At 51.7% G+C, this 27,531-nt stretch overlaps 1 protein-coding gene across 4 annotated transcripts in view; it reads right to left on the bottom strand.

The window, feature by feature from the left end:
* Nucleotides 1-3,202: 3,202 nt before the first annotated feature.
* The window catches only part of LOC106858272 (acid-sensing ion channel 2), a 387,564-nt gene continuing 363,235 nt past the window's right edge, over nt 3,203-27,531 (bottom strand). For 2 of the 4 annotated variants that reach the window (XR_015808613.1, XR_015808614.1), the window contains exons 3-11: nt 21,131-21,258; nt 14,568-14,718; nt 13,583-13,639; nt 12,764-12,917; nt 11,826-11,917; nt 9,768-9,847; nt 6,868-6,936; nt 4,159-4,327; nt 3,203-3,606 (exon numbers count right to left, since the gene is read on the bottom strand). Coding sequence is in view for 2 of the 4 variants with exons in the window: in XM_014884828.2 (XP_014740314.1) it covers nt 4,226-4,327; nt 6,868-6,936; nt 9,768-9,847; nt 11,826-11,917; nt 12,764-12,917; nt 13,583-13,639; nt 14,568-14,718; nt 21,131-21,258 (833 nt within the window). In the remaining 2 variants the exon portion in view is untranslated. Of the gene's footprint in view, nt 3,607-3,941; nt 4,328-6,867; nt 6,937-9,767; nt 9,848-11,825; nt 11,918-12,763; nt 12,918-13,582; nt 13,640-14,567; nt 14,719-21,130; nt 21,259-27,531 lie in introns of those variants that run through there. The other 2 variants (XM_014884828.2, XM_088179776.1) reach the window with 1 other exon arrangement.

Raw genomic sequence — 27,531 nt, 5'->3', positions numbered from 1 at the left:
CCTTGGGAACAGCTCCACAATCCCACAGAACTGTCCTGGGGGTGCCTGGAGTGGGGAAATGGGGGAGCAGCCCCGATGGAACAGAAATGCAGGAGCAGCCTGGAATGCACAGAAATCTGGGAGCATCCTGCACGGCTCAGGAATGAAGGAATAGCCTGGATGGGAGGGGAATGGGACAGGAGCAGCCTGGATGGCTCAAAGATGAAGGAATAGCCTGGAATGCAGAGAAATGTGGGAACATCCTGTCTGGAGCAGCTTAGGTGGTAGAATGGGACAGGAGCAGCCTGGACAGCACAGAAATGGGAAATAAGCCTGGATGGCTCAGGAATGTGGGATCAGCCTGTCCCCATGCAGGAGGGGTTGCTTGGGTGGCGCTGAGCAGGACCCACCCTTAGAGCCTGGAGCTGCCTTGGAGGGATCCCAGATTCCAGCAGCTCCAGCTGGGCAGGTACAGCCGTGTCAGGAGCAGCTGAGGAGCCTCGGGAATCCCAGTGGGGAAAATGAAGGAATTATTGCAAGTGAAGGGAACAGCAGTGTGGTTTTGCTGCAGGTACAGAGGGAGCTTGGGGAGCCCCAAATCTGGGCAAGGTTGAAGGAGGGACAAAAATTTAAGGAAAAAGGAATTCTTGGACGGGGTGGAGAGGCTAAGGGAGGGAAAAAAATGCAGAGTTGGGAGCAGGAATTCCCCAAACTGGTGACCTGGGAGTGATCCCACCCCACCTTCACCCCAGAGCTCCAAGGAAATCCCAGGGATGTCACTGAGGATTCCAACATCGAACCCTCCAGGAATGCAGCTGGGATCAGCCTGATCTCCCTATTCCAGCCTGCTCCACAGTTCTCCTGGATGAAACCCTGGGTGTGCTTTGGGGCTCAGGAACAGCAGGAACCCTGCAGAGTGTGAAGAGGATTCCTTTAACGAGGCTGGTGGATATTCCTGCCTGGAATAACAATGGAGATGCTGGGAAACACAGGGAAGAGGGGAGGGAAAAGCTTAAAGCTGGAGTCAGACTCAAAGCCCGTTAATATGGATGTGTTCAGACACAGGCAAGGAAACAGCGATTGCTGCTCCCAGAAATTCCATCAGCTAAAGGATCATCACTGAGCTCTGGGAGTGGAGAAGGCAACAAAACCTTCAGAAACCACCAAGGGGTGGGAGAGGAACCATCACAAGAATTCCCATTGGGATAGGATTGGGACTGGGCTCTTCCCACCCAAACTAACACAAAACAAGGACAATTTTCCTGCTAAAAATTCCCATTAATTACCTCTAATTGCTGTCCTTGCTGCAGGCTCAGGGGGAGGAGCAGGGAGAATGGACCATGGAATGTCCTTCACAGTTGGTGATTCCCGGGAATGATAAAGTGCTGGTCCTTTGAGCATCCCGTGGGATGGAGGAGCCTCCTGAATGCTGGGAATGCAGGAGGAATAGGGAGAGGGGCTTGTGTGACCTTGAGCAAGTGGAAGTGACTCCACGAACGTTTCCCGGGTGTTTTCCTGGTCCTTGTGGGAACACAGCTGTGGGAGCAGGTCAGGGATGTGCTGGCTGGGCCATAAATCCCAGGAATGTGCTCTGGCCTGGGCTCAGCCCTCCCCATGCCAAGCTGAGCTCTCCCATTCCTCAAAAATGCAGAAAGGCCTTCTCAGAGCTGCTTCTGCTCCTGCTTTTTTCTCCTGAAGCATTCCCATGGGATTTTCCTCATTGTCCCAGCCCTGGAGATGCTGCCCAGCACGGATGATCCAGTGCTCCAAGCCCTGTGGAGCTCCAAGGGGGATTATCCCTTGGGATGGCAAATCCACCTTTGTTTGATGCATTTGTGGTTGATGTTGAATTTGCTGAGCTCCAGCTCAGGCAAACCCCAGGTCAATCCCACTCTGGATTTCCCCACCTTGTCAATGGGATTTTCATCTCCCACAGGGATTCTTTTTCCATTTTTTCCATCAGGATTTGGGAGCTGATGGTTGGCTTCCATCCTTGCTTCCAGCTCCATCCCAGCTCCATCCCTGGGCAGATCCATCCTACACCAAGCAGGGGTGGGATGGATCTGCCAGTGAGTTTTCCACTCCTTTCTCTTTTCCTTGGAATGCGCTCCAAGCCAGTTTGGGATAAATTACTGCAAATAATGAAGCTTTTCTTTTCCCTTGAAAATCCTGTGGCACTCAGCAGAGCTAAGGCTGTACTGGGGGTTTGAACTTTGGTTGTTTTTTCTCCTGAATCCCTAAAAAATCCTCACAGCTTTTCCTGATTTTTTTTTTTTTTTTTTTGTAAATGGAACACTTAATCCTGATGTGGTTTGGAATTGGAAATGAAATCTCCTCCCATCCCTCTCCGTCAGGGCTCAGGACCCTTTTTCCAGGCCCCTCAAACCCTCATCTCTCCCTGAGGGTGTTTCTTAAAATTCCCAGGTCTCTCCCTGTGCTGGAGAAGTGGCAGAGCAGATCCATCCAGTGCCTGGATACAGGGATGAAGCCACTGCTGACACATTCTGGGATGTACTTGGATGGAAATGGATTTTCTTGTTATGCCAGTTAAAGTGGATCAGTAAAGGAGAAGTTGTAATCCCAGAATCCTGGACCAGTTTGGGTTGGAAGTGGCCTAAAGATCACTGAATTCCCATCCCTGCCAAGGCAGGGGCACCTCCCACTGTCCCAGGCTGCTCCAGCCCAGCCTGGGACATTGCCAGGGATGCAGGTGCAGCCACAGCTGCTCTGGGAATTCCATCCCAGCCCCTCCCCACCTTCTCAGGGAGGAATTCCTTCCCAATATCCCATCCATCCCTGCCCTCTGGCAGTTGGAAGCCATTCCCTGTGTCCTGTCCCTCCACCCCTTGTCCCAAGTCTGTCTCCATGTTTTTTCCAGGCTCCCTTCAGGCACTGGAAGGCCTCAATGAGGTCACCCCAAAGCTTTTTCTCTCAAAGCTGAACAATCCCAAAACCTCACGGGGAGTTTTCCAACTCCTCTGTCAGCAAAGAGATTCCACAACATCCCAGAGATCCCAGCACATCCTGGAGATCCCCACCCCAGAGAAGACAGGGATGCAGCTGAGCATGGCCATGGCACCACTCCCACCCCATCCCGAGCTGTGAGGACACGGGAGAGGAAAAGGAGGGAGAAGGGATGAGGAAGAGCCCTGGGAAGGCTTTTCCTGGGATCTGCCCTCCCAGCTGGGGATGAGGGCAAGGCAGGAATGACACAGCCCGGCCATTTCCACAAGACCAGCTTTAATATCAGTCAGGAGAATGAGGAGAAAGCACAGAATCCATGAATGAGAGAAGAAGGAAATTCCAAAAATTCCCCCCAAAAATTAAAAAAGAAATAAATGAACCCAACACCCCCCCCCCCCCCCCCCCTTGCTGCTCCTGGACTCTCCAGGCACTGCAGGTGGAGGAGCAGGACTGGGATGATCCATAGGGAGCCCCTTGGCTCCTCTCCAGGGATGCTCACCTTGGGCTGAGCTCGGGATTCAGCCCAACCTCACCCGGAGGGCGCGACCGCGAGAAGAATCCGAGAGCGGCGACTTTTGGGTGTCTTTTATTCTAAAACTCTCAGCCTACGGCGCTGGGAATGGAGAATTCTGGGATGCTCCTTCTGGCACTGAAACCCAGGGACTGCAAAGAGGAACAGAGCTGAGGGAGGCAGCTGAGGAATCCCGGGGCCAGGGAAAGCCCTGGCATGCAGCGCTTGGGATATTCGGGATGCTTCCTTTGGGATTTGCTGCTGCTGCTGCTCAGGCTTGGACAATCCCAAAAAGTGTCCCGTCCCTCCTTCCTGTGTGCCAAGTCCCTCTCCAGCTCTCCTGGAGCCCCTCTAGGCATTGGAAGGGGCTCTGAGGTTTTTCTTCTCTGAGCTTCCCTTCTCCAGGTGAACATTCTCTCCCAGCCTGGGAGCTGCTTCCCAGCTTGGAGCCAAACCCCCCCAGGAGGAAAGGACAACAGGAGTCAGGTCCAAGGCGCCTCTCACTTTGGGCAGAGTATATTTAGAATTTATATTTTTATATTATTTTATATTCTTTTAATGCATAGCGAGTTTTTCTTCTTCTTTTTTTTTTTTTTTTTTATTTTTTTAAATAGATTTTTTAATAATTTTTTTTCAGTATTTTTCCAGTTCTTTTTTCCCCAGTATTTTTTTCTTCCATCTTTTTTTTTCCCCCCAGTGCAAACCTGAGCTGGGTCCCTGTTTTCCCTGTGCAGTTTTCCTTCCTCGGGGTGGGCACTGTGGTGGGAGGGGTCAGCAGGCGATTTCCTCCAGTGTCCCCAGCGGGGCCTGCAGGGGCACGGTCACAGTGTGGCTCAGGCTCTCCGAGTGGTTTGGCACTGGATCACAGGTGCTCTGCCGATGGAAAACCAGGCAAGGCTTTATCCCACAGCTGCTGGACGCTCCTGCCCCTCCCGCGCCAGGGACTGAAATAGTTCACGCCTCAAACACTGACAGAAAGTTTTGCTCATTGTAACAAGGAGCCACAATGACAGAAAGCTCCTTGGAGAGCTTTGGGCTGGAATCAAACTGCTGGGATTGCATAAAGGGAAACCCATTGTTATAAATACAGATTATGGTATTGGCTTTTCCCAAATATTAGGGTGGGTACTGTATGTGTAGTGTTGTCTTAGGTTGCAGTACCTAAGGTGTGACCAAAAGTATGGATTCTGTCACCAACTGATAAACCAGGTGGGGCAGTGATCCTGATCTCTGTGGGAGAGATTTCCTGTTAATGGGCCATCTGATAAACCAGCTGTTGCAGTGTTCTTTACCTTTCCCACAGCCCATCCTCCCTCCAGGAGATCTCTCCTGTTCATGGCCATGCAGTCCCAGGGCAGGGCTGATCAAATTCCATCATCCCATTGGGAGATGCTCCAGCCAGGGCAGGAGCCGAGCATTTCCTACCCAGATCAAAGGGGAGATTTGGAACAGCAGAGCAGCCTTTTCCCACTGGATCCCAGAGGAAAACCAGAGCCTTGCACATCATCCCTGCAGCTTTGGAGGAAAACTGCACCTTGTGCAGGAGCCCTGCTCCAGCAGAACCACATCTGTCACTGCAGGAGGATGCAGCCACCATGGAATGGGACTGCACCAACCCCTGACTGACTGACAGGGGTCAGCTTGGATTCTCACTCTGTCAGTGTTTTTGGGTTTGTTCTCTGCAATACTGGATTGCTATTTTAATTTTCCTAATAAAGAACTGTTATTCCTCTTCCCATATCTTTGCCTGAGAGTTCCTTAATTTCAAAATTATAATAATTTGGAGGGAGGGGGCTTACATTCTCCATTTCAAAGAAGGGCTCCTGCCTTTCTTAGCAGACACCTGTCCCTCAAACCAGGACAAGTGTTGAAATGGTTTTTAAGACCTAATTTTCTTTAGGAGTAACATAGGCTGATAAAGTGTCTTTGTAGTAAGTGAATTGTCTGCTTGGTTGGGTAACACCCAATAAAGACACTTGCTATTGATACACCAGTTACCAGCACTGACTGTCTATAAAAATTAAAAATCACAGCCCAAATTAAGACTGATAAGAAAAATAAATTAAAACCACAGCCAAGAAACACACATGCTCTAAAAAGGCAAACTCAAAGAGTAGCCATGTAAAACAGTTCCTGGAATATGGAAAATAGTTTATACAAAAGTTTAAAAATGTATGATAGGTCTATGAATGTGCAGTGGGCTGATGAATTTAAGGGGTGTCTCCAAACCAGCAGGGGTGCTTTTGGCTGAATGCCAATCACCTGCTGTTATAACCTTTTACTTCATTGTTTGTCTCTTATTGTCTTTTATTAAACCTTTTAAAATCTACCAGGAAAGTGAACCTTGTTTTTCACACCATTCTTCAATCACCTCAGACAAAGCTGAGGGACAGGAATTCATCCACAAGAAACACAGCTGAGACTCCTCCATGGCTGGGTTTGAGGTTGACAGAGACTGAAACAGTTCATGCCTCAAACGTTGATATAAAGTTTTATATCATAAAAAAAAACCCCAACTTATATAATTGATATAAAGTTTTGCTCATTATAACAAAAACTGGATAAAGCCAAAGAAGGCTCCCTGAAAATACCTGGCTGGGACTTTTGACTGTAAGTTAAATTAGATAAAGAGAAAAGCCATTCTTTAATCATCTCAGGCCTAGGAAAAAACAAACAAGGCTGAGGGAGAGGAATGCATGCACAAGAAAGCCAAAGACAGCAGAGACTCTTCCCTGGCTGGGTTTGGGCTGGGGGAGACCAGAGCCAGGTTCACTCCCCTGGAAATGAGGTGGGAGGAGATTTTGGGTGTGACCTCTGGTCAGAGGCATTGAACACCTCACCCATCCTCCCTCACACAAACTGGCCCAGCTGTGGAACCCCCAGTCCTGGGAAGGATCATCCATGGGAAATTAATGTGAGACAGAGACCCCCCCCAGAGTGCTCCCCAGAGCCACTCCTGAAGCCTTGCACTGCAGGACTGCACGGGATGCAGCAAACCTGGAGAGGGTTTAAGAGACAATGGCAAACTCCACCCCTGGGATGTGCCTGAGTTTTCCTGCCCAGCCCGAGCTCTATTAACCATTCTGTGCTCCTGGAGGGACCTCCACCACCACGAGCAGCTGGAGGGAGCAATGGAGCATTGCTGGGATGCACAGATGGCGTATTTCCCTCACTCTGTCACTCTCCTTCTGTTCTCCCTACCTATTTTCCATTTCTTTCCCTTGCTTTTTCTCTCTTTTTTCTCTCTCTCAAATCTCCTATCCAATAAACCCCAGACTATTGTCACTGGCATCTGGTCCTGTTTGCACCTTAACTGGGGCAGAGACATCTCTCACTATAATTTTAATAACCAAATCCTGATACACGTGGGAAGAGCTCCAGCATCCCCAGGGAATTTCCCCTTCTCTCCTTACCACGTTCTCGTCATGGCTCCCGTCCTCTTCCTCTTTTCCAAGAAGGTCCAGTAATTTTTCCTTGATCAGCTGCAAGAAAAGGGAGCTGGTGTTAAGGTGGGAAGAGGCTGCAGCGGTGCAGGGAGCACTGGGATGTGCTGGGTTTGGGGGTGCATGCCGAAGGTTGGGAGGAGGGGGATGCTCCGAGGGCTTTGCCAGGGAAAGGCTGGGAGAGCTGGGGATGCTCACCTGGAGAGGAGAAGCTCCAGGGAGAGCTCAGAGCCCTGCCAGGGCCTAAAGGGGCTCCAGGAGAGCTGGAGAGGGACTGGGGACAAGGGATGGAGGGACAGGACACAGGGAATGGCTCCCACTGCCCAGGGCAGGGCTGGATGGGATATTGGGCAGGAATTGTTCCCTGGCAGGGTGGGCAGGGCTGGCACAGGGTGCCCAGAGCAGCAGTGGCTGCCCCTGGATCCCTGGCAGTGTCCCAGGCCAGGCTGGACACTGGGGCTTGGAGCAGCCTGGGACAGTGGAAGGTGTCCCTGCCCATGGCAGGGGGGCACTGGGTGGGTTTAAGGTCCCTTCCACCCAAACCATTCCATGACTCTTTGATCATTTTCCAGGTAGGTTTAGGACAGACCAGAGGGAAGATGCTCTCTGGCTGTGAATTTCCATTTGTGGTGGAAAAATCAGTCCTAAAAATGAACTGGAGAAAAGCAGGAACCTCTTTGTGGACATTTCCCTTTCAAAATAACTTTCCTGGGGAAAGAAAAATTCTTCATCCAAAAGAAACAAACCCTTGAACAGACTCTTTAAACCCATCCTGGATATGAGATTAAAACATGAGAAAGGGAAGAGTAGGGACAGTGGAAGGTGTCCCTGCCCATGGCAGGGGTGGCACTGGCTCATCCTTAAGGTCCCTTCCATCCAAACCATTCTAGGATTCTAGGATAAAATACACATAAAAACACATTAAAATTCAATTTCGGGGACTTTTGGGGTTCAGGGAAAGCTCCCAGCTCTGTGAGCTCCATTTCCCTTCCCAGCCCCCTCATTTTCCTGCTGCTGCAGGATTTGGATTCCAGGGAAATCCCATAAAACTTGGGAAGTGTTTTACTGGAAAACTTGCACTGGAAGAAAAGAGAAATAAAACCAAGAAGAAAGCTGAATCCTGAAATCCCAGAAAACTGGGCCAGTTCCTAAGGAATGTGGTTCCTGGTTGGTGCAAGAAGTATGGTGGGAATTTGGGACCATGAGGACAGAGCTCAGCAGAAGATCCCAAAAATCCTCTTTATGGTCACTATTTCCCCCAAATTTGGCCAATCCATTAAGAAAAATGTATCTGGTTGCTGTCATTCCCAGACTCTCTAAATATTTTGGCTGAAATCTCAAATTTTTGAGGTGCCCCACTTTGTGAAACTCCAAGCAGAGGTGAAAAGTTGTGTGTATTTTTTTTTTTTTTTTAATTTTAAGGTATTCTATTCCTTTTCTTTCCTGGCTGGTGGGGGTTAAATATCTGGGAATGTAAAGATTCCCCTGCTGGGGCATCCTCAGGGATCTGAGGGGACAAAATGAATTTTAAACCCAAATAAGAAGAAAAAAATAAAAAGAGCAGCAGAAACCGCTAAATTTGACAAATTTTATCAGCAGATGTCAAAGAAAGGAGGAAAACAGAGAGGAAAATCCTAAATTTGTGTTTTCTTAGGGCCTACTTAGGAAAAATCCCCAAGAAATCCAGGAAAAGGCAAATTTAATTAAATATGTGGGTATCCAAGCCAAGATCTAAATTGAGGCTCAGCTTTTGTTGCTCTCTGAGCTTTAGGCCTGGAATTTTTCCATATTTTTTATTCCTGGTTAATGGTAACAATGCTGGAGCTGCCCAGGAGGGAATGGAATTGGGGGAATTGTCTGAAAATATAAAAATATAAAGTCGGTATCTCAAACAAAAAAAAAAGGAAATGAGAGGATTTGAAGTGAGTTCAGAGCTGGGATTGTGGGATTCCCTTCCCTGGGATGGGACATACCCCCAGCCTGGACTGAGACACCCTAAATCAACAGCCAGGGACAACTGTGGGTTATAGTGCAAAGATGTGTATTCTATCACCATCTATTGAAATGTGGGAGGGGTGGTGATCCTTATCTCTGTGGGAGATATCCTCTGCTGATGTGCCATCTGATAAGATCAGGGGGATGATCATCGTTATCTTTTCACAACCCATCCTTCCTCCAGAAGATATATTCCGTTAATGGGCCATTCAGTCCTATTGTGTGACTGATAAGATTCCATCATCCCACTGGGAGATGCTCCAGCCAGGGAGAGGAGCCAAGCATTTCCTACCTAGATCAAAGCTGAGATTTGGAACAGCAGAGCAGCCTTTTCCCACTGGATCCCAGAGGAAAACCAGAGCCTTGCACATCATCCCTGCAGCTTTGGAGGAAAACTGCACCTTGTGCAGGAGCCCTGCTCCAGCAGAACCACATCTGTCACTGCAGGAGGATGCAGCCACCATGGAATGGGACTGCACCAACCCTGACTGACTGACAGGGGTCAGCTTGGATTCTCACTCTGTCAGTGGTTTTTCTTTTGTATTATTGTGTGTATTTTATTTTTTCTCTTTTTTCCTATTAAATTGTATTACTGACTTGGAGTCTCACTGGTTTTGCTTTCAAACCAGTACACTCTGACATCCAATGAGAATAAAACTCCCTGTTCTTACTGGGATGGGGCTGTGGGAGAGCCGGACGAGGCAGGTTGTAAATTCAGGATTTGGGGGGGGCTCTGGGATCCCCAGGGAATGGAAAATCCAGATGAGGGGCAGCAGGATGGGAAATCCAAGGATAAGGGGCAAATCCAGGGATGAGGGACTCAAGGATGGGAAATTTGGGCTGAGGGGCTCCAGGATGGGAAATGCCAGCCTTACCTCGTACAGGTAATCGAAGAGCTCAAGGATGGTGAGGATGCTGGCCCCGATGAACAGCCCCATCTGGCCACCAATGTCACCTGCAGGGGACAGCACCGTGAGGTCTCCCAGCACTGCTGGGCCCTCCTATCCTCAAAAATTGGGAGAAATTCCTCCCGGAATTTCCCCCCCGGAGCAGCACCATCTCCAGTGGCATTGGTGCCATCCCAGGAATGGGCCTGGCCCCCAAAATGGTTTCCCGTTAATGGAGCCTGGAGTGCTCCAGCTGCATCCCAGGAATCCAAGTTCTCAGTCTGGGGAAGGTGCTGGGAAGAATGAATGGCCCTGGAGCCAAGGAAAAATCCCAACCTGGCAAAAAAGTGGGAAGGGAGGTGCCCTGGGTTTTTGGGAGACATCTCCTGGCTTCTGCTTGAGTGTCCCAGGGTGGAGGAGGAACCTGAAGAGATTCCCAGGAACCTGCTGGGAAGGTGACTGGGATGTGGTGCTCAGGGAAGGCAAATCCTACGGATTGTGCTGGAGAACAGCCTTGGATTGACCCCCAGAGCAAAGGCACCCATGGGTGAGGGGGGAAGGGGCCTTTTCCGGGGGTGTCCATGAGACATGGAGAGAGTTAAGAGGGAAAAGGTTTGGGAGCAAAGTGAGAACTTGGAATGATCACACAGAATCACCTGGAGGCTTTGAGCCTGGGGAAAAGATTCTGGGATGAGGCTCTTCCTGAAGCTCCAGAGCCTTGGGAATGAGGGTGCTATGAGGAGCAAGTGGGGTTTGGGTCAGAGAGGCCCCAGCAGCCTCCTCTTCCTCCCTGGAATTCCTGGACAACCCCAGGAGGTGCAGAAGGGCTCCTGAGGGGGCATTTGGCAGAGCCACCCATGTGGGGTGACATGGGGACACCTCTGTGTGCCAGGGGTGACCCAGCTCCAGCTTCCCAAGGTGATGGGCACTCCCAGCATTCCAGAAGGATCCAGGGATTTGGGGTGGCTCAGGGAGGCTGCAGGGCTGGGGGAGGGCTCACCCCCACCCCAAACCCAATGAGGCCAACCCCAAATCTACAGCTGGGACCCCAAAGCTGGAGCTGATTTGGGGCTGAGCAGCTCAGGGTCTCCTGAAGCATCCAAAGGCCAAGGGCCCAGGCCTGGCTGGAAAAGGTGGATTTGAAGCAGGGAAGAGGTGATGGGGAGATGGTTTTAGGATGTCCCCACACCCTGCACCACAGAGAGCACCCAGCATCCCCCCAACCCCAGATCTCCAAAAATGAGGGGCTGGAAGCAGGCAGGGGTGGAGCAGCTCCAGAACCTTCCATGGGTCTCCTCCACCTCCTGCTGGAAAGGATGGATTTGGAGCAGGGAAGAGGTGATGGAGACGTGATTTTGGGATCTCCTCCACACACTGCCCAGGGGACACCACAGAGAGCACCCAGGGCCCACCCAGCCCCAAAATCTCCCAAAAATGGGAGCAGGCAGGGATGGAGCAGGACCTTCCATGGGTCTCCTGCAGCTTCTTCATGAGGCATCCAAAGGCTAAGAGCTTGGGCCCAGTTGGAAAGGATGGATTTGGAAGAGGGAAGAGGTGATGGGAGATGGTTTTGGGATGTCCTCCCACACACACTGCCCAGGGGGCACCATGGGGAGCAGAATCCCCAAAAATTGGGGTGCTGGAGCAGGCAGGGATAGAGCAGAACCTTCCATGGGTCTCCTCCTCCTCCATGAAGCAGGTGAAGGCCAAGAGCTCAAGCCTAGCTGGAAAATGCGGATTTGGAGCAGGGAAGAGGTGATGGGGAGATAGTTTAGGGATGGTCTCCACACCCTGCACCACAGAGGGCACCCAGCACCCACCCAACCCCAAATCTCCAAAAAAAGGGAGCAGGCAGGGATGGAGCAGCTCCAGAACCTTCCATGAACACACGGAGTATTCATGGGGACATTGCTGGGATGCCCTGGTGGGGTGAGGAAAGTAGAGATGGGGCCTTGCTGGGGGTTTTGAGGCTGTGGACCCCTCCCAGCCTCCCTCTGCCCCTCCCAGACCAGTAGAGACCCCAAACTGGTTCCAGTCCCCCTTTACCAAGTAAGGCTGCAACTTCATAGGCTTTCTTCTGCTCAATGGTCTCGTAGTTGAGTGCTTCAAAAAAAATGTCCAGCACGAGAATATTCTCTCTGTGGAAAGGTAAAAAACATCAGCCAGGAGCCACTGGTGGCTCAATCCTTTGGGATAAAGGAAAAACAGGATTTTTGGGGCTTTATTCCCCTTTATCTTGATTGTTCCTCTCTCCAGAGTCCTCAGAACCCAAAGAACTTTGAACCGGAGCAGAGCAGGAGCTCAGGGCACCCTCAGGGCTCTGGGGGCCTTTGGAACAGGTGGGAAAGGTTTGCACAGAATTCCTCAGGACTATGGATCTCACTTTGCTTGGAACTCTTTTATTGGATGGTGATTCCTGATTGTGAAGGTGGGCAGGGCTGACACAGCATGCCCAGAGCAGCAGTGGCTGCCCCTGCATCCCTGGCAGTGTCCCAGGCCAGGCTGGGACAGCCCTTGGAGCAACCTGGGATAGTGGAAGGTGTCACTGCCCATGGCAGGGGTGGCACTGAGTGGGTTTAAGGTCCCTTCCAAGCCAATCCATTCCATGATTCTGTGATTCTGTGAAGCAGAATCCAAAGGATCTGGAACAATTCTCACTTCCCACACACAACAATCACATGCCCAGGGCTGGGAGAGCTCCAGGCCTGAGGACCTCGGTCCAGAGATACAAATCTCCAAGAAGACAAGCAAAACTGGGAAATTTTGCACTTTTTTGGTGGGACTGGAGGATTCCCACGAGGACAATCCTTGGGAAGGAACTCAGGCTGTTCTAGTGAGAAGAAATCAACCTCATCTCTTCCAGATTTTCACTCTGCTCTTCCCTGGAGGACATCCCTGTGCTGGGGATGGATTGGCCAGGACTGGGCATTTTCCAGACATTTCCCTCCCAAAACCCAAAGGAATTCAGGTGCTCCCCCACTCACGAGATATATTTTTCTGACTTGTTGAACTTCTTCTCCAGGTACTTGGCCGAGGTCTTGCTGGGGATCTTGACCATGGAGAGCTCCTTGTTGTACCTGGTGAGGTTACAGGGGGTCCTGCAGATGCAGTAATTGCTGTCCTTCTCTGCCAGGAGACCTGCGGGGGGGCAGGCATGGAGCTCACGGAGCAGGGACATGGAGCAGAGACTGTCCCCCGAAAAAGGGGCCAAGGGGCCCAAAATGTCCAATGTCCTGGACAGTTCTCTCCCAGTTCATCCCAGTTCTCACCATCCTGGAGAAGCCTCTTGGTGGAGGCAACAATGACAGCTCAGAGAACTCACGGCTAAGTCTCCTAAATCCACACTTGGGATGGATCCCTCCATCCCAAACCCAGCCCCAGAGCGGCTCCCCAGATCCCGAGGGTTTCTGTGCTCATGGAGAACCAGGAGGAACTTCATCCCAGAGTGCATCCAGCACTTCCCAGCACCCTGGGACTGCTCCCAACCCCTCTCCAGGCTGCAGATCCCCCTGTTCCTGCCAGCCAGGAGGATCCAGGCCCAGCCAGGAGGATCCAGGCCCAGCCAGGGGGGATCCATGCCCAGCCAGGGGGATCCAGGCCCAGCCAGGGGGATCCAGGCCCAGCCAGGACGATCCATGCCCAGCCAGGGGGGATCCAGGCCCAGCCAGGGGGGATCCAGGTCCAGACAAGGGGATCCATGCCCAGCCAGGGGGGATCCATGCCCAGCCAGGGGGATCCATGCCCAGCCAGGAGGATCCAGGCCGCTGGAATTGCAGGGATGCAGGGATTGCCCCGGTACTCACTGAGCGCGGGCTCTGCGCATTCCTTGTACTGCTCCGGGGTGCAGAAGGGAGCATCCCCTGCAGGGACAGGACAAAACCATCACAGGGGGACCCACGGACCTTCCCCAGACAGGTGACCCCCGGCTGTCCCCACCTCTCCTGCCACAGGGGCTTGTCCTGCAGGAGCTGCTGGGAAGAGCACCCAAGGTGGCACTGGAGCTAAAAAAGGGGATTTGATGATCCCAGAGGTTTTTTCCAACCTTAATCACACCCAGATCTCTCCTCCATGGCTTGCCCCTGTTTCACAGGGAATCAGGGAATATCCTGAGCTGGAAGGGCCCACAGGGATCACCCAGTCCCACCCCAGCCCTGCACAGACACCCCAACAATCCCAGCCTGTCCATCCCTGGCAGTGCTGTCCAAACACTCCTGGAGCTCTGGCAGCCTCGGGGCTGGGACCATTCCCTGGGGAGCCTGGGCAGTGCCAGCACCCTCGGGGGGAAGAACCTTGCCCTGATCTCCATCCTGGGGATCTCCTGGCTCAGATCCAGCCATTCCCTGGGTCCTGTCCCTGTCACAGGGAGCAGAGATCAGAGCTGTCCCTGTCGTGCCCCTCCTGAGGACACTGAGCTCAGCTCTGCCCTCAGCACCCTCTGCTCCAGCTGAACATCCCAGTGCCCTCTGCTGCTCCTCCTGTGGCCTCTCCAGACCCTTCCCCATTCTCACATCCCTCCTTTGAACCCTCTCGAGTTCTTCGATGTCCTTTTTTTATTTTGTGGTGCCCAAAACTGCCTCAGAACTCTGGGTGAGGCCGCCCCAGCCCAGAGCAGGGCTGGACAATCCCTCCCTCCCCCTCTGCTGTCCCTGATTCCCCAGGACAGGGATGGCCCTGCTGGCTCCAGGGCACTGCTGCCTCACACCCAGCCTCTCCCAAAGGCCATGGGCACCTTCTTCCCTCACATAGCCCCAGATATCCCCCGTGTCCCCAGGTGTCCCTGTCCCTGACCTGGCATGTGCACCATCCTGCAGTTGCAGTTCTCCACGATGTAGCGAGTCTCGCAGTCGATCCTGCAGGCTGTGATGCTGTACACCGGGAAAAACGCCAGGCCCAGCTCCGGGGAGCGGCACTCGCCCCACGGCGGGGGCAGGTACGTCAGCTGGGGACAGGGACAGGGACAGCGACATCAGCTGGGGACAGGGACATCAGCTGGGGACAGGGACAGGGACATCAGCTGGGGACAGACACAGGGACAGCGACATCAGCTGGGGACAGGGACATCAGATGGGGACAGGACAGGGACATCAGCTGGGGACAGGGACATCAGATGGGGACAGGGACATCAGATGGGGACAGGACAGGGACAAGAACAAGCACAGGGATATCAGTTTGGGACAGGACAGGGACAGGGACAGGGACAGGGACAGGGGAGAGGGACAAGGACATCAGCTGGGGACAGGGACATCAGCTGGGGACAGGGATAGGGACAGGGACATCAGCTGGGGACAGGGGTATCAGCTGGGGACAGAGGCAGGTATGTCAGCTGGGGACAGGGGTGGGGACAGGGATTTGAGCTGCAGAACAGGGCCAGGGCCAGAGAGAGGGACAGGGACAGAGCAGGACATCTCCCCTGTCACAGGAGCTCCTCTGTTGCAGTCCCTCGGGGCAGCCCCCGCTCCCAGGAGCTCCCTGATTCCCGGGATAACTCACTGGGGACAAGCTGGCCCTAAGCAGTTCTCCTGGTGACACTCCCAGGTCACAATGAACGTCTCGGGAGTGGGAGCAGCTGTAGAAGGATCAGCTGGAATTTCTGCCTGGCAGACTCCACTTCACAAACTGGAAAAGCCTCACCAAATTTTCCCCAAGCAGGAAAATGTGCACATTCCCTGAAGTGTGTGGAGTTTTCTCCCAGCTGCTGCTCCCAGCCTGGCACGGGAATCCCGAGTTAAATCCGGGGGGATTCCACTCCTAAGGGCTCCTATGAATCCCTTCCTGGCCAGGTCAGGGCTGAAACCTCAGCAAAAGCCTTTCCATCCAAAGCCTTGATCCCACGGAAGTGCTGAGCTCGTTTCAGAGCTGGGCTCTGCTCTCTGTGCCACTGGAGCTGCTGGAATGCTGAGAAAGGCACCCAAGGAGCCAGAACAGCAACAGGAGGGATGGAGCAATCCCAGTCCTCAGCCATGGAAAGAATTAACAGGAGAGACTTAATTGGGTTTGATCCCTCTCTCTGCAGCCCCTCCAGATCCACATCCTCCTCCTGAGGGATTCCTGAAGGAATCCTTTTCCTTTCTCCCAGATTATCCCATCTGGAGGCTGCTGGGAGGGGTCTGGAGTTGGATCAGCCCCAGGATGTGGAGCTGCTCCCTCCACTCTCCCCTGCTGCCTCCGAAATGGGAACAAACCACAGCAAAGCAGCAGGAAAAGGCAGCAGGAGCATCCCTGCCCTCGGATCCTGCAGGAATTGTGCTCCCTGGCAGCTTCCCAAGGGCTCCTCCTCCAGCTCCTGCCTAGAGAAATCCAGCTCCAGCCTCTAATTGAGGGTGACAAACTCTCAGCCTGGCCCTTTTGCAGTCATTAATAATTAATTAATGAATTAAACACTTTTCCAACCCTCCTGATCCCAGGATTACTGGGATCAGTTCCCAGCTGGCAGGTGCTAAAAGGGGAAGGAAAAAATTCATTTGGCTCCTTGGAAGCTGGATGGATCCTGCTTGTCCCAAATGCCAGGAAAAGAGGGGATGAGTTTGGAAAACCTGGAGTGGAGAGATCCCAGGGGCAGGGGAGGATCAGCTCCTGCCACAGCCTTTCCCTGGCCACACTCCTGCCTTTCCACACTGCTCCTGGCACGGAGCCTCCCGGGAGCTGCCAGCATCTGCCAGCAGCCACAGAGGTCATTCCTTCAATTAATTGGAAGCGCTCTCCCTGTTTTCCCTGCCTGTTTCATTTTCTCACACAGGGAAATGTGGTGGAGATGATTCCAGCAGAGGTCAGGGCAGCTTCATAAGATCCTGGAATATCCTGAGTTGAGAGGGATCCTGCACAGACACCCCAACAGTCCCACCCTGTGCATCCCTGGCAGTGCTGTCCAAACACTCCTGGAGCTCTGGCAGCCTCGGGGCTGGGACCATTCCCTGGGGAGCCTGGGCAGTGCCAGCACCCTCGGGGGGGTGCCCTGCCCCATCTTCCTTCTGGCTTTGGGATGGATCCAGCACCAATTCCTGCCCTCTCCTGTGGCTGATGGCACCAAACTCCAGCGATCCCAATGAAGGATCCAACCCCTCCCTGAACGTCCCCACCCGGGCTGGGCTCCCAACAAAACCAGAACCAGAACTCTCTGTTCCTTAACGAGACCTCCAACAGCAGCAACCTCATGTAATTTCCATCCCAGGCAGCTCCAGCTGTGAATTGTTGAAAAACCCAGATCAACCACAGCTGGCTGATCCCAGTTCCCAGTTAATGATGCTGGAATTTCTCCCAGTTCATGGTACTGGAATTGTCTGTTTGCATCTCCAGCTCCTTTCCCATCCTGGCTGTTCCTTCCCATTTGCTCCCTTCCTGAGGAATTGGTTTTAAGGGATGATTTTGTCTCTCCATCCTTTGGAAATATTCCCTCCCCATTTTTCCTGCAACCCCTTCAGGTCCTGGAAGGTCACAGTTTGGTCACCCCTGGTGTCTCATCCAGGATGATCAATCCCACTTTTTTTAACCAGGGAATGTCTCCCTTGGCCACGCATCCAGAAGCAGCTTGGCCTCTTTAACCCATCCACCACATTTTATGGACAAACCTCCTGCTGGAATTGCTTTCTCAGGAGTTTTTGTTGCTGACTCAGCATTTCCAACCCTGACATTGCCAGGTCCCTCCCAGGATGCTCCCAAGGTCACTCCTGCATTAAGTCCCAAGGTGGGAAATGCATCCCAAACGTGTCTCCTTGCAGGAACCACGGGACTCAGCCACTGCAGAAGGAGGAGCAAAGATGATTTAATTCCCATTTTTACAGCCTGGGAGTTCACTGTGAAGGGAGATTTAACGAGATCCCAACCATGGAGCCAGAGCTGGCTCTGGACAGGGGGATTTTGGGAAGCTCTGGCTGGAAAGCCAGGATTTATCCCCTGGTCCCAAGATGTGAATCCTCACTGGGGCTGAGCAGCTGCAGAAGGCAGAAAATCAGGGAGCAAAGGCCAGGGAATACTCTGATTTCCAGAGTGGGATGGAGAAAGGAGGGAGGGATTTGATCAGGGCCACAGGGCTGGAATTCCAGAGCTAGAACGAACCCCCACAGCCCAAATTCTGTCCCACAGAGGATCCACAGCTCCCACCATCCCAAATGTTCCCCACTCCACACTTTTTATCCCTGGAAAAAGAGCTCTTAACTCCCTGAGGCTGCTCTGAGCCGGGAGATGGGAAACCAGCTCCACTTTATCTGCATTCCTGTTATTTTCCAGCTGCAGGATCATTTCTTTTATGGCCCAGGGTGTAAAACTCTGGGTTCAGGACCCCAGTAACTGTGTGGGCTTTGTCCAGGGGGGATTTTCATGGAGCTGTTCCACCTTTGGCTCTGGTTTATTAAAGGAGCAGCACAGGCAGAGAGATTAGTTGGAAAAACCCAGACTAAATCAGGGATTGTGATAAAAGCTGCACATTGGAAGGTGGGGGAAGCCCAGAAGGTCCCTGAGGGATAATTAATTAGCGGGAGTTGTTAATGGCTGTAATTAGGTTAAAAATTACTTTCTGGGAAGAGGGATTGGGGTGGGAGTTGAATGCTGGAGATCCTTCCAGCTCTCCTGGGAAACGGCTTTAGAGCTCTCAGATGATTTTATACCAGTCAGAAAATCCCAGGAATGAGCCCTTCCCCCTCCCAGTAGCAGAAATGCTGGGGAAAAGGGACATCCTGGAGCTGAGAGCCCCTAAATCTGTTCTGCTCGACATCTCCCGTGTGGAAGGGGGGATTTGGGGAGAGACATTTTCCCCTCTCTTTCATCTGGATGATGTTCTCCTGGTTGGAATTCTCATTTTTCAGTGGAAACAGGCAGTGCTGGCAATGGGGTGGGGAAGGATTCCAGTAGCTGCAGCAAAGCCCTGGAATTGGACCAATTTAACCCTGAAGTCCTTGAGATCCTCTCTGCAGGCTCCAGCTCGCAACCCTGCTCCCAAATCTTGTCCAGAATGGGATTTTTAAGGAAGAAAAGTTCTCCTGGGTTACAATGTAAAGACGGGCCCAAAGTCTGCATTCCATCACCATCTGATAAAGCAGGTGGAGCAGTGATCCTTATCTCTGTGGGAGATATCATCTGTTAATGGGCCATCTGATAAACCAGCTGGGGCAGTGTTCTTTACCTTTCCCACAGCCCATCCTTCCTGCAGGAAGATATTGTCTGTTAATGGGCCATTGAGTCCCATTGAATGACTGATGAGATTCCATCAACCCATTGGGTCCCAGTAATTAACTGATAAAATTCCATCAACCCATTGGGTCCCAGTAATTAACTGATAAAATTCCATCATCCCATTGGGTCCCAGTAATTAACTGATAAAATTCCATCATCCCATTGGGAAATGCTCCAGCCAGGGGGAGGAGCCAAGCCTTTCCTACCTAGATAAAATCTGAGATTTAGAACACCAAAGCAGCCCTTACCCACTGGATTCCAGAGGAGAAGAGCTACCAGACCTTTCTACAGGATCACCACTTCAACAAGAGCACTTCACCTGGACTGCTCCCACCACCCTCACTAGCAGGTTGTATTCTCACTCTTGTCAGTGCTTTTCTTTTGCACTATTGCATATATTTAATTTTTTCTCTTTTTTTTTTTTTTCCCTATTAAATAGTACTTCTGACTTGGAGTCTCTTACAGGTTTTGCTTTCAAACCAGCACAAGTCTTTTCAATCACTGCTGGAGCTGCCAGGTGGGTCTGACTGGAGGAGCTGTTCCATAAACCTTTGAGCATCATGCAGCCCATGATGTCCCATCCAGCCCTTTCTAGCCTTTCCCATCCCTGTCCATCCCCTCCTTCCCCACCACTATCCATCCTTTTCAATTTTTTTTCATCCCTGCCCATCCAGCCCTATCCATCCTATTCTTGCCCATCCCAGTCCATCCCTGTCCAGCTGTGGGGAAAAAATTACTCCATTGGATTTTTCCATGTGCCTGAAGAGGATCTGGGGTCAATCCCCAATCCATCCATCATCCATCCATCCATCCATCCATCCATCATCCATCCATCATCCATCATCCATCCATCATCCATCCATCATCCATCATCCATCCCTCCATCATCGATCATCCATCATCCATCATCCATCCATCCATCATCCATCCATCCATCATCCATCATCCATCATGCATCCATCATCCATCATCCATCCATCATCTACCCACCCATCATCCATCATCCACCCATCCATCCATCCACCCATCCATCCATCCATCCATCCATCATCCATCCACCCATCCACCCATCCATCCACCCATCCATCCACCCATCCATCCATCATCCATCCACCCATCCACCCATCCATCCATCATCCATCCATCCATCCATCATCCATCATCCATCATCCATCCATCCATCCATCCATCCATCCACCCATCCATCCATCATCCATCCATCATCCATCATCCATCCATCCATCCATCCATCCATCATCCATCCACCCATCCACCCATCCATCCACCCATCCATCCATCATCCATCCATCATCCATCATCCATCATCCATCCATCCATCCATCATCCATCATCCATCATCCATCCATCCATCCATCCATCCATCCATCCATCATCCACCCATCATCCATCCATCCATCCATCATCCATCCATCATCCATCCATCCACCCATCCATCATCCACCCATCCATCATCCATCATCCACCCATCCATCCACCCATCCATCATCCATCCATCCACCCATCCATCCATCATCCATCCACCCATTCATCCACCCATCCACCCATTCATCCACCCATCCACCCATTCATCCATCCACCCATCCATCCATCCATCCATCCATCCATCCATCCATCCATCATCCATCCATCCATCATCCATCCATCCACCCATCCATCCATCATCCATCCATGGGGATTTGTCACTGCTGGGGTTCATGAAAGGTGATGATTTCCAGGTATCCCAGCAGAGTTTGTCATAAATCACGTGGATATTTTAGTGTCACCTGAAAGATTCCCACCGTTCTCCATAAGGAAACTCTGTCCTCTTTCCCCTTTCTATATCTTTGGAATGTGTTTTTTCCTGGGAAAACCCCAGAGGGTTTGACAGGACCTAAGACTTGGATCTGCCACGGCTCAACTCCAACCATGGAAGAGTAAAGCAGGGAAGTCACCAGGGGTGAAATCTCTCCTGGAGATGGAATTTCTGCGGGACTTTAAGGAACTGTGGGAATGCAGGACTGTGGGAGATAACCTGGAAAAGCTGCCCTCATCCCAAGAAATTTGAAGCAAGCATTAAAAACCTGTTAATGATGGAGCTGCATCCAAGGGGTGTGAATTATGGAGAAGGAACATCTCCCAGGAAGCCCTGGAGGGATGCTGGGGTGGAACAGGAATTTGGAACTTACCCTTTGCTCCTGGGTGGCCACAAAGGTCTGGAATCCGGGGGCCACCCCAAATCCCAGCTCCTGGACAAAGGGAGGCTCGGACTGGCTGTGGATCTGCACTTTGACTCCAGCCTCGAACGTTGTCTCCTCTGGAAGAGAAGTGGGAGGGTAAGGAGCTCCAGAACAGCTGGAATCACCACCTGGAGGATCAGATCCCTGGTGACTTAGGGAGGAAATCCAGCAGCACGATTTGCTGGGAGCAGACCACTCCTGGGCCTCACCCCTAATCACCTCCCATCGGCTCTAGGAGCATCCCTGGCTTGATCCCAGCTCCCTCTCCTTGGAGCAGCAGCTCCAGCCTGTGCTCAACTTCCAAGGAAGAAAATCCAGGATGGGATCTCCCCTTTCCAGCTGGAATTTGGTCCCAGGACACTTTGGTGACATTCCCACATCACCAAACCAACTCCTCCTTCCCCTACCCAAGACTTTCCCACTCTGCTGAGGATTCATGGATTCATGGATGCCCCTCTGCTGTCCCATCCCTGACACGGCCTGAGGCCACTTGGGAATGTTGACCATGAAATGTCCTAAATTTCAAGGAATTTTGAGTTTGGCAGGTGCTCCAGGCTGGAAAAGCCTTTTGGTCTTGGACACATATTGGGGGTTAGGTTTCTTTTCTTTTGTTCCTTCTCACCTATTGAATTTTTCCCATGATTTGCCGGTACTTAGAGGTACCTGAGAAAACAAAGGGTTGGCCGGGCCCAGGCAAAAAAGAGCTGGGGCAGCTGCTGGCTCTGGCTCTGCAGCTTCAGAGGGGGACCGGACGCTCGGAGCTGTTTTGTGCTTGGGAATTCGCCATAACCCAGCCTGGGATGAGCCTCTGATCGTGAGAGCTGCTACTGACCGGGACCTCATCAACATCTACCTCACTAAAAGAGGGCCCTGTCCCCATGTGCTTGGTTCAGGGAACCCTGATCCCCCATCCCTGCCCTGATCCTATCCCTGCCCTGATCCCCCATCCCTGCCCTGATCCCCCATCCCTGCCCTGATCCCCCATCCCTGCCCTGATCCCCCATCCCTGCACTGCTCGGGCTGGGCTGCTCTGGGTCTCTCTGCTCTGGGTTTCTCTGCTCTGGGTCTCTCTCTCCTCTGCGTTTCTCTCTCTGCTCTGGGTCTTTCTCTCTCCTCTGGGTTTCTCTCTCTGCTCTGGGTCTCTCTCTCTGCTCTGGGTATCTCTCTCTGCTCTGGGTCTCTCTGCTCTGTGTCTCTCTCTCTCCTCTGGGTTTCTCTTTCTGCTCTGGGTCTCTCTGCTCTGGGTCTCTCTCTCTGCTCTGGGGGTCTCTCTGCTCTGGGTTTCTTTGCTCTGCAGCCCCACAGTCCCTGTCCTGCCAGGATCCGCAGTTCAGACACTGCCCAGAGTTTTGATCCATTTCCTCCCCCAGCCCGGGATTTCTGCTCATTCCTGCCCTTCCAGCTCGGTGCTGCTCAGAGTCCTGCTGGGGCACTGGGACTGACCCCAGGGCTTTGTGAGGCAAAGCCTCTCCTCCATCCTTCCCATCTCAGCTGTCACGGGGTCCCTGCTTCCCTATGTTATTAATTCCATAGCTGTTGTTGTTTTGTTTGCCTTGTTGCACATACTAGTAAAGAACTGTTATTCCTATCCTCATACCTTCACCTGAGAGTGCCTTAATTTCAAAATTATAATCATTTGGAGACAGGGGGTTTACATTCTCCAATCCAAGGGACGATCCTGCCTTCCCTAGCACACACCTGTCTTTCAAACCAAGACAACCCAGCAGAGCTCAGGGTGATGGGAAGTTTCCATATCTCAAATCCATGTGGAGTAACTTGAGGTCAGTCCCTCTTTTCCACTAAAACGAGTGGACAAAAGTCAGCAAGTGGCTTTGGAAGCAGAATTGATGAGATCAGATCAGTCCCATGGGCTCTTGTCCCCACACACCAGGGCTGTCACCTCCTCCCCTCGGGCTTGCTGCTGCTCTCACATCCCAACAAACCCGAGATTCCATCTGGGACTAAGGACTCAGAGAGGAAGTCGTTAACGAGGCCCAATTTGTTCTAACCCTGGAATATTCCTGGATGTGGATCCACGCTGGTGGCCAGCAGTGCCGCCTCCACATCTGAGGATGAATCATTCCTCAGCTTCACTATTCTGTAGGATTTTCCCACTATTTCATTGTGCATTTCAACTCTAACAGCTCTGGGAGAATCTCGGGAGCAGGGAATCCCAACCATTCCCAAGTCTGGAGCTGCTTCTCCAGGGTCTGCACAAAGGGGGCTGGGAGGACACGGGCAGGGGACAAGGGAACAATGAGGGGACACTGGACGAGGTTTGGTGGATCTCAGGAATTCAGGTTTTCATGGAATCCTGGACTGGTTTGGGTTGGATGGGACCTTAAAGCCCACCCAGTGCCACCCCTGCCATGGGCAGTGACACCTTCCACTGTCCCAGGGTGCTCCAAGGGCTGTCCCAGTCTGGCCTGGGACACTGCCAGGGATGCAGGGGCAGCCACGGCTGCTCTGGGCACCCTGTGCCAGGGCCCCCACAACCCTCCCAGCCAGAAACTCCTTCCCCAAATCCCACCTAAACAGACCCTGCTCACCCAGGAGCTGCCAAGGCAAAGAGAGACCCCACAGGTGGAGATGGGTTTAGGCTGGGATTTTTCCAGGACAAATGGGAGCATCCCAGAGCTTGGATCCCCTCCCCCCAGTTGCTCCAAGGTGTAACCTCCCAGCTCAGCACAGCCATGGCCACGAGCTGATCCAGGAGTCTGGAATTCTGGAGACCCCAGGCCAGACAGTGCTGTGTGCCCTGAGACAACCCCAGCCCCAAAACACACATTCCCACAGCTTTTGGAACAAATCCCTGCCAGCCCTTCCCAAATGCCTTTGGTGATGGAGAACGTCCCAATCCCATTACATCCCATCTCCACAGCCCCACAGCACCCCAGGATGTGCCCAAATCCCAGAGCAGGGCAGGCTCCAAGCCTTCCCAAGCTCCCCCCACCCCTCCAGCCCCAATTCCCATCCCCAATTCCCTCCTGCCGATCCCGCCCACCCCCACGGCTCTGCTGCTGTTGATCCCCTTCCAGCACTCTGGAGGAGATCCCATCTGCTTCCCTCACTAATTCCCTGACACCTCCAATGGAAAAACTCCTATTTAGTTTAATTTGTTGGGCAACAGGAATTTTCCCAAAATATTTTCCATCTAAAATTCCTCTGCCCATTTCTGCACCTGCCCCAGCTCCAATTCCATGGATTTCCCATCCCAGGGGCTGAACCCAGGTCTATCCATGGGTAAATCCCTGTCCATCCACACCAATATCCAGCCTGCAGCTATCCAAATTAGTCTTAAAAACAGCAGGATTTGGAATTTTAGACGGGAAATCCTGGAATGAAGCCAGTGGTGCCCATGGAAAAGGAGGGAAAGGCCACACCATGGAGAAAATTTTGGGATTAAACCCTACAACTGCAGAATTCCATCAGTGATGATAACCAGGAAAACAAAATAAACAGGATTTTTTAGGAAGCTTTCCTTGTTTTTCGTGCACAAAGATGAAACTGAAAACATGGAATTGGCTTGGAAAAATTGTCCCTTCTCCTAAAAAATCCATTCCTTCCAAAATTCCTGTTTGCTGCCAGGAGAGGGACATTCAAAGCCCAGCATGGATAGAAATGCCTGGATCAGAACTCATTAACTGCACCTGAAATATTCCACACCCATGCTGGGATTCAAGAGCTTTAGTGGGGATTAAATATTTCCTGGAATTGTGGGAAAAGGGAGGGATCAAAAATATGGGTTTGGGGTCATTCATTTCTGAGGGAATTTTCTCTGGACACAGCAAATGCCAAAGAGCTTCATGGAATCCCCTGGCACTGGAGAAGGCTCTGAATGTCCATGGGAAAAATCGCAGTCATGATTTTATTAATTTTACCATTTTAGGAATTTTTGAAAATCTGACAATTTTTTTTCCAATTTGAGAATTTTTTTTTCCAATTTTAGCATCATTTGGAATGGCTTTTTCTGAGAATTTCTCCTGGAGCTCTGGGGCTGAGCCAGTACTCTTCCCTTCCCATTTTCAATAAACACCCCTCACCACGGGGAAAAATAATCCAGAAACTAAAATCAGTCCCAGCCCCTTGGGATTCAGCAGTTTTCCCTTATCCCAGTTTTAAACCTTATTTTGGGATGTGGGGAAGCCAAACCACTTCCTTCCTCTCCAGCCCCACTCTCAGAGCCTGGCCATTCAGGTTTTAGTGCATTCCAGGTTGGGAATAATCAAAAATTCCTTGAGAACTGCATTTTCCTACACATTAAATCCATTCCTGCTCCCAGGGTGGTGTCTCCCAACAAATCCCGAGCTGCTCTTTCCCTGCAGGATTAAAGGAGCTTGAATTAAATCTGGGATTAATTCAGCACCTGCCCCCATCTCAGCTTCCTACTCCTGCCTTTGCCTTTCCATTACTTTTTTGGGAAGAGCATCCCTGGAAAACTACAGGGAGCTCCAGTACACCTTGGCTGGGACGAAGCTCATCCCTGAAAGTTCAGGAATTAAAATCCCAAGTGCTGCCAAAAGTTGGGAGCTTCCCTCTCTCCCTGCCTGGTCCTGTTCAAACACATCCAATTCCCCTGGGAATGGAGAGCTGGAACTGAACTTGGCTCTGATTTATTGGGAAATGAGGATACAGCCAGAGCTGGGAGGTGTTTCTGCTGGAATTGTTATCTCCAGCTCTGAAACTGTTATTCCTCACTTTTGGAACTGTTAGCTCACAGCTCTGGAACTGTTATCTTCTAAAATTGTTATCCCCAGCTCTGGAGTTATCTTCTGGAATTGTTATCTCTGGAACTGTTATCTCTGGAATTGTTATCCCCAGCTCTGGAGTTGTTATCCTCTGGAACTGTTATCTTCTGGAACTGTTATCTCTGGAATTATTATCCTCTGGAATTGTTATCTCTGGAATTGTTATCCCCAGCTCTGGAGTTGTTATCCTCTGGAACTGTTATCTCTGGAATTATTATCCTCTGGAATTGTTATCTTCTGGAACTGTTATCTTCTGGAATTTTTATCTGCAGCTCTGGAATTGTTATCTCTGGAATTGTTATCTCTGGAATTGTTATCCCCAGCTCTGGAGTTGTTATCCTCTGGAACTGTTATCTTCTGGAACTGTTATCTCTGGAATTATTATCCTCTGGAATTGTTATCTCTGGAATTGTTATCTCTAGAATTGTTATCTTCTGGAATTGTTATCCCCAGCTCTGGAATTGTTATCCCCAGCTCTGGAGTTGTGATCCTCTGGAACTGTTATTCTCTGGAATTGTTATCCACAGCCAGCAGCTCCAGGGGGGAAATTCCTGCTTGGAGAAAACCAAAGCAGGTCCCACATGGCTCCATCTGGGAATTCCTCAGTTAATTCCCATAAATGTTCCCCTGCTCTGGGCAGAGGGAACAGAGCTGGGAAAGGTTTGGATTCCCCAGATTTTCACTGTCCTTGGCCTTCTGTAAAACAGAAACAACATCCCAAGGAATTCCTTGGGCTGGAAGTGTCTCTAAGGGCTCTTCCCATCCCCAGGTGCCCCCAAACTCCAGGAGGGGCCCCGGGGCAGCCCCAGGAGCCACATCTGGCAGGGAGCCCAGATGTACATCCCTGGAGGGCACTTTGGGACCTTCCCGGGAAGGAAGGACCTGGAGCAGGGGCCAGACATGCCCTGGGAATGCTGTGGGATGCTGAGCTCATCCCGAGGTTTTCCAGCATCCTTTCTTTGTATCACCTTGGAAATAACAAGCCAGGGCCCCCCAACCTTCCTGGGGCTCCCCAACCTTCCCAGGAACTGCCCCCCAACCTTCCTGGGGCTCCCAAACCTTCCCAGGGCCCCCCAACCTTCCTGGGGCTCCCAAACCTTCCCAGGAACTGCCCCACCTCCTGTGTGAGCCCTGGGAAGGGCAGGAATTCCCAGCTCTGGGACTGAGCAGCCTGAGCTGCTCTGGGTGTGCTTCCCGTTCCCACCAACCCCGAGATTCCCCAAATCCTCCCACATTCCTCATTATTCCAGGAAGAGCACAGGACTTGGATTTGTGTCCTCAGGTCACCCCCAGCCCCTGCTGAACAGGGATCCCTGGATGTTCCCTGAGCTCCCAGGGAGTCTCCTGCCCCTCCAACTCCTCCAGATCCAGGCAGGAATCTTGACCAAGCTCCCAACGCTCACATTTTTCCCAGACAAAGATTTATAGATTAAAACAAAAAAATCCAATTGCCATGGAAACGTGGCTCCAAGAAAGCAGGAGCTGCAATCCCATCCTGGGAAAACGTGGAGTTGTGAAGGCACCACTTTCACCACTTTGGCTGCCCCGAGCATGCTCTGATTTCCATGGAATTGGGGTTTAGTGCCCTGAAAGCTGCCTGGG

Source organism: Sturnus vulgaris, chromosome 27, assembly GCF_052056855.1.
Source record: "Sturnus vulgaris isolate bStuVul1 chromosome 27, bStuVul1.hap1, whole genome shotgun sequence".
NCBI lineage: Eukaryota > Metazoa > Chordata > Aves > Passeriformes > Sturnidae > Sturnus > Sturnus vulgaris.
Note: the sequence above shows the minus strand (reverse complement) of the source record. Positions and strands in the feature narration are given on the sequence as shown.